The sequence below is a fragment of the Maylandia zebra genome, linkage group LG19 (genome assembly GCF_041146795.1).
Source record: "Maylandia zebra isolate NMK-2024a linkage group LG19, Mzebra_GT3a, whole genome shotgun sequence".
NCBI lineage: Eukaryota > Metazoa > Chordata > Actinopteri > Cichliformes > Cichlidae > Maylandia > Maylandia zebra.
Window position 1 is genome coordinate 18,691,033 of NC_135185.1, and position 12,080 is coordinate 18,703,112.

General features: G+C 37.7%; 1 protein-coding gene across 1 annotated transcript in view; it reads left to right on the forward strand.

Moving 5' to 3' along the window:
- Nucleotides 1-622: 622 nt before the first annotated feature.
- The window catches only part of LOC101485117 (T-cell receptor beta chain C region), a 39,768-nt gene continuing 28,310 nt past the window's right edge, over nucleotides 623-12,080 (forward strand). The window contains exons 1-2 of the mRNA XM_076877663.1: nucleotides 623-682; nucleotides 806-1,106. Coding sequence (XP_076733778.1) covers nucleotides 637-682; nucleotides 806-1,106 — 347 coding nt within the window. The 5' untranslated portion in view covers nucleotides 623-636. The remainder of the gene's footprint in view (nucleotides 683-805; nucleotides 1,107-12,080) is intronic.

The window sequence follows — 12,080 nt, forward strand, 5'->3', positions numbered from 1 at the left end:
AAACCAGCACGCATTTGTCCTCTAACCCAGATCACATATTAACATTTAACATATTAACATTAAGATTCATTATGAACAAGAATGCAGCATTCAAGTTACCACATCCTGGTATAAAAAGCATCCTCAATATTCAATATGTCTTCAGTAAATTAAACTTGAGGATTGGACCGCAGTGATGACTCCAATCCTCAATTTTATTGTATTTTAAGTAAGTCTTATCTGTTCTTAAATTATCCAAATACACAAAAGCTGAACAGTATATTAATACTATCAAATTAGTAGTATCAGAGAAAAGAAGGAAACTGTTTAGGTATGAAAATACTGGCATCGTGTGAGATGTTGAAGGTTTTACATCTAGAGCTTACAACACTACCTAGGGTAAAAAGCAAGCTTTATTAAACTGCTTTGTGTGGGTTTTTTGCTTCTTCTCACACATTTTGGTCCAGAGTGGTGTGCACGAGTAGTTGGCTTTAATGTTAAAAGAGGAAGTGATGGGATACAACCCACCCTTAAAGGTTCTGTATGCTTACATAGTGGGAGGGTTTCCTCTGAAGTAGGAATACAGTAATCGCCATACCAGCCTACAGTAAGGCAGAACCTCAGCATCAAATAGACAGACTCAGAAAACACTGCATCATGATCATCTTCTTGTGTTTAATCTTTAGACTTGTACAGGTGTCAGGTAAATATTATTGTTTCTTTTATTTTTATTTAAGTCGCTAAGTAGGTCTATAATTAAAATATTCTATTACTGCATAATTGTTTTGCATTAGTCTCCTTAATGCAGACATACGTGTTTCAGCAGGGTCTTCTCACACTGACAAAGTCCAACAGACTCCTGCTGAATCTTTCTACACATCTGAAGAAACAGTTGCCAAAATCAAATGTGTCCATCATATCCAGGACTATACCCGAATCTTTTGGTACAAGCAATCAAAGAATAATGAGCTGCAGCTCCTGGGATACATGAATGTCGATAAAGAATATCCAGAGACTGGAGTAAATGTGACGATGACTGGGCGTTCAACTAAAGGCGAGACCTGCACATTGACAATTAAAGGTCTCAACCCGAACAGCAGTGCAGTGTATTTCTGCGTTGCTAGCCACACGGTGCTATATTCCATTGTTTCTCAATACAAAAACCTCCTGTCAGCTACTTTTTTACCCCTTTTTCATTTCAGTTTTGTAGCTCACAGCCTTCTGCACCTGGATCACACTTCTAGCCAACATTGGTCTTGCTCCCCATCCAGATCAGATATTATAATATGAGGTTCTTCTGTGCAATAATGAAATACAGTTGCCACATCCTGTTATACTAAGCAAACACCTCAAGCCTTCAGTAAGACTGTTTATAGTCAAACATAGTTTAAATATTACTGTCAAATAAACAGGTTAGTCTTAGTCATGTCCGTTGGTGCAATGGTGTTTATAAGAAACAACTGACCAATACTTTAAATTATCAGTGCTATGTTTTATTTTGAAATTCATCCCAGTTATTGAGTGAGCAGAACACTGGGGAATTTGATGCACTGTGCCTTTTGCCACAGATGCATGGACTTTGCAATAATACCACTTTAATACCAGTAACACTTACATAACCACTTAACTGACTGTTACATTGGTTCCATCCTATTAATGAACCGTGTTTGAAACTCTTTAGAAGAACCCATTTTTCCACAAACATTGTCAAAGACAGATTAAATGGCTATGTGCTTGACTGTACACACCTTTGGCAATGGGACTGAAAACAACTAAATTCAAATGATTAAAAAGCTGGTTTTAACCATGTTAAAAATAAAATGAAAAAAAGGAAAAGAAATTAATCAATATGTATTTATCATTAAACTTGCATCTCATCAATTTAAGTGACTGACAAGGAGCCTGGTCTTAATCGGGGCCTGAAGTAGCCAACGGTGGCCCTGAGAGGCCAAATTGGACTTCAACTTAAGAAAATACCAGCAATAAGAAAAATGCTGCAAAAGCACACAAAACACAAGGGAAACAGGGAAAAACGGAAACAGAAAAGGAAAAAACAAATTTCCAAAAGCACAAGGGAAGTGTGAATGGGGAGATTATTAATAACGTGACAAATAACTTGTCTTGTGAATATGAGTGAACACATTCATATCTACTAATGAATAATAAGTTAATGATTTTACAAAGGGACTGTTTTCTGACTAACTTTGAATATATTCTTGAGGGTTTGTTTTACTTTCTTTCACAAGATGGCAGCATATCTTTGTTGAGGCAGCGGTGTATAGTGGTTAGCAGCATTTAACATAACATATAGAAGAGCAGGAACCCGTAAGACACCACCCACCTTAAAAACCTGGTCTCTTGTATTCCTAACAGGCTAACCTATAACCAGACTGCTCTTAAACTGAAGTCAGAGAACACAATGATGATCATTCTCTTGTATTGTTCTCTTGTTGGTTTTTTCCATGTTTCAGGTAAAAATTAGTATTGTATTTATTCTTTAAAATGTTTTAAAGAGGTATTTGCTTGCAACCATGAGGATCCTAAGGTCTCTAAAACAAGGATTAATTGTCAGAAGAAGTAGATCGGTTGTATTAACTTAAACACTTTATTTCTGGTCATTTTTTTTAATTCTCCGGCACTTGTTTCAGTAAGGAGCTGCAAATATATATTGTTGTTAAAGTGTTGCTCTTCTTGGTTTTTATAAAGGTTACTTACTCAACTTAATCTAGTTAATCATACATGCACAAACTGACATGTGGAAAATTTGTCACATTTGTAGTCAGAGGTTTTTTTTGTCTTTTCAACAGGTTCTTCTCTGAATTCCCAAATTTACCAGACTCCAGCCCAGCTGTACATTTCAAAGGAAACAGAAGAAGTCAAAATAAACTGTTCTCACAGTATTCAGGGCTATGATCGAATCCTCTGGTATAGGCAAATGAACAACAGACATCTGCAGTTCTTGGGATACGTGTACGGCACCGTGGATAATCCTGAGAAAGGACTTGATGTGAAATTAAAAGGAGATGCGAATAAAAATAAGACTTGCACACTAACAATCGAAAAACTGGGCCCAAACAGCAGCGCAGTGTACTTCTGTGCTGTCACTCAACACAATGCTAGAAAGCACTGCACTTCAGTACAAAAACCTCACCATGTGTTCCCCCCTCAGCACACGGTGCTGCACCAGCACCTGCGAAGAGGGTTTTTTCCCCTCCTTTTTTTTCAAAGTTAGCTTCCTTCTGTCAGGCAACACACAGTATTTAAATGCCCTCAGATGTTCAGTATATCTGCAGTGGCAGCATCTCAGGAAACTGGAGCACTATCATGATGCAGGTTTTCATTAGATTTGTACTTTTTCCCCTTTGGCTTCAAGGTAGTAATTAATAATTAACATTTGAAATGGAAATATTTTCTGCTATAGTCATGGTGTGCACTGCAACAACCAAGTTTATTTTTGTTATGGCTTCTTTTTTTCCCTCTGTCAAGGAATACCTGGAACATTTATACTATTTATTTAAAATATTGCCAACTAATACCTGAGATATTTTCTGCTTATTTTATAAACAGATTGCTGTAATAGTTCATCAATGAATATGGAAAATGTTTAAATGAGGGGAAAAAAATGAGTAAATACACTTTTGTGTTTCAGATTATATAAGAAGATATCAAATTCTGTTTGAATGTTGTATTTTCTCTGCACAGGTCACTGCCAGGATGTTACTCAATATCCTAAAATCAGCTGGAGTTATGTGTCCAGTTCTGCAGAGATGAACTGCAGCCATAACAAAGGCTTTACCTATTTCCAGACATACTGGTACATTCAGCGACCGGGAAAGACCATGACCTTCATCCTCTCCAAACTTCTTGGGGGGAAAATTGAATATGGAGACATCTCTGAAGCAAAATATTTAGCCAGCAAAAAAAACTTTGACATTGGGACTCTCACTGTGAAACACTTGCAGTTTAATGACAGTGGGGTGTATTTTTGTGCTGTTGGCAGACACAGTAATGTGAGAAGTAGGAGAAGCTGTACAAAAACTGTTTGCTAATCAATTAGATGTATATTGGGGGGGGGGAAAACAAGCATTTTATATCATGTCACCAGGTGGCACTATAGGGCTCAAGAAACACTTCACCTTAACATGCAGCATATGAAATATAAAGTAGGTAGTTAAGATTTAAGGGAGCACAAACAAAGAGTTCACAGCAAACAAAACTACTTTAAATGTCAACTATGAATTTTGTTCAATGATAATCTTTTACTAAGAGAGTAAGAGATAATTACTTATACAGCCACTGAGTTGATAAATTTCTCTCCATCTATCACATCACAAAATGTAGATTACAGAAGACTACAGAAGCTTTTTGCCTCACTTATACTGACTGGAGCTTTGATTAACTGGGTTTTTCTTTTAGGCTCTCTCAGTCCTCATAAATTCACTTGAACTCCTGGCTCCTCCCAAGTAGCTGAAGCCTTTTTCTGTCTGGGAGTAATTGTGTTTATCACTTCAGTTACCATCACTATCAGCCACTATTAGTCACTTTCATCTCATGCAAAAGCCCATGTGTAGTCTTAGTCGCTTTTTGAGCAGTTTCTCAAAATGATCACGTTTCTCCTCTTTTGCCTGGCAGGTAAAAACATGTTTCAACTATATTTGTTGATGTTTGATTAATACTGTACATTTAGTTTAGTTTTTTTGTTCAGTATTGATCAGAGCATAACTAATAATATTCAGTTTTTTTTCTTCATACAGGTGTTTGTGAGGGTCTTAGAGTTCATCAGACTCCCTCTGATATTATCGCACAACCTAGTGGCAAACCTGGTGACAAAATTCAGATTTTCTGCACCCATAATAAAACAGACTACTGGGTGATGCTCTGGTACCAGCAGCCACCTGGAGACACAGCTATGAAACTCATTGGGTATTTATACTACAAAGATGTCACAATGGAAGAGCTATATAAAAATAATTTCAACATCTCTGGAGACCTGACTGGGAATACAGCAAAGAAGAGTTCTCTCATAGTTAAACTTACAGGAGAAGAGCAAAATGCAGTTTACTACTGTGCTGCGAGAGAAGCACAATGACAAAAAGGCTCTTTGAACCTTACAAAAACTGCACAATGTGGAATCATCAGTGGTTTAAAAAGAAGATAGGGAATAAACTGATCACATACACCTGCTTTTGTGGTTGTACTGTGGTTTGATGTAATCATGTTTTCATTGGCTAACATATTTTGTGACCGTTTTTTATGTTTGTTATAAGGAAAGCTGTCCAAAAACATCATTTGTTGTGAAATCTAATAAAAGGAGAGCTTGTATAGATAAATCACATGAAGCCACTCCTCCTCTGCCTACATCACACTGGTTTCTTCATGCAATGACACCCAGCTCTGTGAGAAAGCACCTGCCACACAGACTCTGTTGATTTAAATGCTGCGATACAGCATTTTTTTTTTGTAGCTCATGTCAGAACTCTACACAATGATCAGATTTCTTTTTGGCCTTTTCCTCACAGGTAACTGCTTCACACTTAAATGTGATTTACAATCTTTGCTTTCACATTTTATATTATTGATGTGTCAACCTCTGCTTACAGCAGGTATTTCATTGGGAGTTCAGGTCCGTCAGTCTCCCTCTGCTGCTATCAGAAATGCTGGTGATGATGTACAACTAATCTGCACCCATGAAAAAACTGACTACAGAGTGATGCTGTGGTACCAGCAGTCACCTGGAGACACAGCTCTGAAACTAATTGGATATGTGGACTATAGCACAATAAAATATGAAGGAGATTTTGAAAAGTATTGCAACATCACTGGAGATTTAAGTGGAAATACAGCTAAGAGGGGGTCTCTGTTTATAGCGGGTCTAAAAGAGTCTGAGCACAGCGCGGTGTATTACTGTGCAGCGCGATATGCACACTGAGGCAGATTTCCTGTTAGTTACACAAAAACTAAATGCATACATCTTTTATCAACTGTGGTTTTATGTCTTTAAGCAACCTTCAGTCATCCAGCTGCTCTCTGGGATCCCTGTCATGTGATACATACATCATTTCCTCATGTCTTTTTTTTTTTTTTTTTTTTTAAACATACATACTAGTGACAACCCTCATCAGTATCACATTTATCTCGCAGCTGCACAGGATATAGAACTAAAATGATCATTTTACTTATTTTAGGTCATCTTATGGGTAATTTCAACTTTCCTCTAGATCAGCAAGTTTCTATTTTGTTTCATTGTTTAAGTAAATCTAAGTTGTTGTTGGGTTTTTTTGTAGGTTTTTCACTCGGGGTTCAGATCCATCAGTCTCCTTCTGTCATCAAAAAGGCTGATGCCAATGTTGAGATTTTGTGCAAACATGAAAAATCTGACTACAGAGTGATGCTTTGGTACCAGAAGCGACGCGGAGAAACGGCTCTGAAACTTGTTGGATATGGATATGCAAAGTTCAACAATGACAGCGTTGAGGAGCCATTTAGAAAACATTTCAAATTATCTGGAGATCTGGAAGGAGAGAAAAAGCATAGCTTGCTTACCATAATCAACCTTAAACCGCTTGAGCACACTGCGACTTACTTTTGTGCAGCTAGGGAAGCACACTGCATCAAACATCCATCTTCTCTTAACAAAAACCTCTTTTTTGCTCACCCCTGAATGTAGGTTAAAGAGTAAGTATCTCCCATACAATCATGGGTTGTTTTTGTGGTTTACCGAGTTCCCAGCTTATCAGCACATGTATTACACTACTGCTTTCCTTTCACCCTTCAGACATACACTGCGTTGCCACAAGTATTAACTCACCAATCCAAATCATTGAATTCAGGGGTTCCAGTCACGTCTATTGCCACAGGTGCATAAAATCAATGTGAAAGAAGGGCTCAGTCTCAGGAATTCAAGCATAGTATTCTGACAGTATGCCATCAGTGCAACAAGTCCACAGTCAACTATTGGTGGTATAATGTCAACTAGAAGCAACTAGAAAAAACAGCAACTCAGCCAAAAAAAGTGGTGGGCAACATAAAATCATACAGCAGTGTCACTCGATACTGAGGCGCATAGTGCACAGAGGTCACCAACTTTCTGCAGATTCAATGGCTGCAGACCTCCAAATTTCATGTGGCCTTCAGATTAATTTAGATTAAGATTATTTTACCTACATCAAATCCCTACATGACCAAGCATAATGCAAAGAGTTGTGAAGTGTGCCGCCACTGGAGTCTAGAGTAGTGGAGATGTGTTCTCTGGAGTGAAAAATCCACCCGTCTGGCTCCGTCTGATGAATGCAGACTGTCTCCATGTTGTCATGTTCCAACATGGAGACAGTCTGCATTAAACAGTTTGAATTAAAATTACAATTATTCAAATTTTGTGGATTACACTGCCATATTTACTTGAAGATCGGTTAAGATCATAACACAAAACAACTGCTAGTACCAGCCCATAACCCTGCCTGTGTTTTGTTCACCTCTAACATGCCAGCGAGGCATGATTGTAGATGCTGCACAGGTGTGTCCATCTCACATGCAGCGGTATCGCAAACCACGCCCAGCCACAGACTAATACCAGAGTTTCACAGAGAAGAGGTGTTATTTTAAATTACATAACAAGTTGACTAAAATATTGAGTACCATTATGACAAAGACTAGTAAGCCTTCCTGAAAGCCTGCCTCAGGTATGCCTTCATCCACACCTGACTAGGTGTGATCAATTAGCAACAGCTGAACACTCTTGCACTGCCCCTGCAAAGAGATTAGGGGCTGCAGAAGGGCGGAACAGTCATCTTATACGCCGGTCTCTTTGCATCACTTCCTGTCCCTCCTTCGGTTTTACAAAGTACAGTAAAGACTCCATTCAGTTCTTGACATTCAACATGACACCAGCTTATCTTATCGTTGCCTTTCTCTGGATTAAAGGTAATTAATTCATTAATTAACCTTCTTCTTTAATATATTTGTAAATGAATCCCCTTAAAATGCTTTACAGATGGAAGAACTGGAGGTGGTATATAAATATTTACTTTCACCATTTTCCCAGAAATCAGCTGACATGCACAGGTTTTCTTCTCCAGCAGCAGCACATTACAGCACCACCTAACAGTGTTTCTTTATTTCTTTACAGGAGTTTACCCCAATAAACAAAAACAGGTTTTTCAGTCTCCAACTCAACTCTTAGGAAAACCAAACATTCAAATAAACCTGACCTTAACTCATAACATCTCGAGCTATGACACAATTCTGTGGTATCACCGCTCAGCAGGAGACACCTCCATGAAACTGGTTGCATATGTCAATTATAAAACCCCGAAAGTTGAGCCGGGTTTTGAAGGTCGTTTCAGTGTGAGCGGAGATGGAGAGAAAACTGGTTATCTGCACATCCTGAACCCAAAACACCCCGAAGACAGCGGAGAATATTTTGGAGCAGCAAGTATGCACAGTGATAAATATGCTCATCCTCCAATACAAAAACCTCCATAATAGTCAAGCAGATATTAATACCCCAACAGGAAACCACAGATACCATGTGACACAGTATCAGTGCTCTAACAACAGTCTTCAATAGAACTGGATGTAGGCTTCACAGGTGATGTTGATCTTCATATTGGAGAGTCGTTCATGGGTGATTTGCAACTTGGATACAATTTAAATACACAACAAATGAATAATAACTATTCATTTTTGGTAAGATTGCAACCTAAGCTCTGTACATTATGTTTCTATTTGAAGTTTTATTTATTTTTGTGCACCAAACAGAAGATCTGTTTGCCTTCAGATCTTCTCTGCTTTTTGTAATCAACTCACAAATGACTTTTCAATAAAGTTTTGGACCAACTAAAAAGCCCAAATACAGTCAAAAAGCAGCCACATCTGGCAAAGGAAATCAGAAAATATTTACCATTAAAAATTTTGCAAATGACTAATAAATGATTTATCAGTTAGGTGAAAACACCCGTCAGACACGAGATTCCACACAAAACCGTGGACACTCAAGCTACCAAGATCAGACAAAACAACTGCTTGTGAAATCTGAGAGAGAAACTGTACCAGTCCAGTCCAGTAACCAGTCCAACAGTACCTGTCAGCCAGCATATACACCTGATCCCTAATAGTTAGAGAAGAGTCTCACACAGCCTGGCAGATGATCCTAAGAAGGTGACATGAATCTTTGTAACAAACATTTGCTTTTAATTTCATTGATCTCATACATGGCTCATCATTTGAAACATGTAATGATAGGCCATGAACCTTAGCCATCATTATGACAGCTTTTCTTAGAAGTCACTACAATAGCAAAAGTAACCAGTGTCCAAAGAAACGCTTTGATACACATCTAAAACACCTGGAGAACCATTTTTAAACTTAACTGAACATCCTATATACTAAAATAAAAGCCTTTCAGATGAAAATAGTAATCATACTGTAATTAGCCAATCCAAATGTTTTTTTAATGCTAGAAGATAAATGACAAATAAAAAATGGAGTCAGTATCTTAACTGAGAAACTCAAAATAAGACAAACAGGAGTACTATTGTTACAGACCACTTTAAAAAATTAAATGAATGTCTGGCTTCTTGGAAGACTATTTTATATCTCATCTTATACGCTGATCTCTTTGCATCACTTCCTGTTCCTCCTTCTGTTTCTCAAAGCACAGGAAAGACTTCATTCAGTTCTTGAGATTCAACATGGCACCAGCTTATTTTATCATCACCATCATCACCTTTCTCTGGATTAAAGGTAATTAATTAGTTAACCTTCTTCTTTAATGTATTTGTAAATGAACGCTCTACAAACACCTTACTATGGAGGAATTGGAGGTGAAATATTTACACCTTCTCCACCACTGTTTTCCAGTAATAAAGCTGAAGGTTTTTATTCTCCAGCAGCAGCACATTACAGCAATATCTAACAGTGTTTCTTTATTTCTTTACAGGAGTTTACCCCAATAAACAAAAACAAGTTTTTCAGTCTCCAACTCAACTCTTAGGAAAACCAAACATTCAAATAAACCTGACCTTAACTCATAACATCTCGAGCTATGACACAATTCTGTGGTATCACCGCTCAGCAGGAGACACCTCCATGAAACTGGTTGCCTACATATATTATAAAACCCTGAAAGTTGAGCCGGGTTTTGAAGGTCGTTTCAGTGTGAGTGGAGATGGAGAGAAAACTGGTTATCTGCACATCCTGAACCCAAAACACCCCGAAGACAGCGGAGAATATTTTGGAGCAGCAAGTAAGCACAGTGATAAACATGCTCATCCTCCAATACAAAAACCTCCATAATAGTCAAGCAGATATTAATACCCCAACAGGAAACCACAGATACCATGTGACACCATATCAGTGCTCTAACAGTCTTTATTAGAACTGGAAGCAAGTTTTACAGGTAATGATAATATTAAGAAGAAGAAGTTTGAGAAAAGGAAAGGATTGAAAAAACATCAGCATGATGCTATGAAAGTTAGATAGAAATCCAAATGATTTTTTAAATGTTCAACTTTCTTTACTGCACAGAAAAAGTCAGGAAATCTAAATATATGAGAATCTATACTTAAGGATACTATAAGTTTTATCTTCCAACTATCTAGTTCAGCCAAGATCAGTCCAACAATCAATGATACTCTTCATTTTAAGTCTCTGGGCCAGAAAAATGTCTAAATATGGTCAAAAAGCAGCCACATCAGGCAGAGCATATCAGAAAATCCTTGCCATTAAAACCTTGCTTCTGTAATACAATAATTTTCTTGTAGGATCAATAAGTATCTCTCTATTTGTCGGTTTATCTTTACAAATTAACCGGGTGACAAATTCTTTGGACTTGTGGAGAAACTGCACTTACATGCTATGGATTTAATGTAGAAGAAGAGTGCATTTAAATAAAGGAGGTAATGAACATTCACTGAACAGTTTGAAATAGCAGTAGTGACATAAATAACTTGGTAAAAAAGCAGGTGGAAGAACTGTCACATTCATTATTTCAAATAAGAAGTGGAAAGTTAGCAGGGAGCACATTCAAACTGGTTTAATTATGATCAAGAATTTAAAAAGCAGCACAACAGGGGCAGGACTAAACCAATTCAACCGATAGGTGGAGGCACAGCACGTAGTTTGAAGCTTTTATCATGAGGATGTGGTGATGAATTAACCCGACACTGCTACTGCTTCACAGTCTTAATCTCAGAGAACTACTCCTGTCATATCAGTGCCTGACGATGTCTTCATTGTATGCCTTTGGCTCTTTCTTCATCAGTCTTTACTGTAAGATGTCAAACTTCAGGTCTTTGTGAAAGTCTCTATTTTTTTATATACTTCTATGCCTAAACAGTGATGTTTAAAATATACATTTTTTAGAGGTAATTTTGTTGGATTTTTTTTGTTTGGTTTGTTTTTGCACAAAGATGGTTATTGTATTTCCTCTGCAGGTCAGGTGAGTGCTGTTACATTTCAGCAATCGACTCCCCAGATAGTGGCAGAGAAAAGTGAAGTCCAGATCGATTGCAGTCATAATGATGGGAACCTTCCTGTAATGCTCTGGTATCAGCATATAAAAGAAAATCAGTCTATGACCCTCATTGGGTATGGATATCAAAATACCCGCCAAACATTTGAGGGTCAGTTTGAAGAACAATTCAAGTTGACAAGAGGAAGCGCAACAACAGGAACACTTACTATTCCAAGCGCAGAACTGTCACACTCTGCTGTTTACTTCTGCGCTGCCAGCACACAGTGATGTGGCTTAATGCCACTCCCTTACTAAAAGCATTTTTCCTACACCTGCAGGTGTGATGTGTCTCTTACAGACTTTCGCTGATAAAAACCGTGTTTAACCTACAACAACACAAACTTGGAGGATGTCAGCTGTGATCGGGTTTCTTCTCATCTTGCTTTCAAGTAATTATTTCAAATTTTCTTGCACTTTTTACAACACTTCTTATTTTAACATGACTTCTACATTAGCTTCTTTTAATAGCTGCCTTTCTCCCCACGCAGGTCAAGCCAGCAGTGTGACCTTTCAACCATCTCATCCAAGAATAGTCAATGAAAAATCCAATGTTGAAATTACATGCAGTCATGATAAAAATGACTTCTAT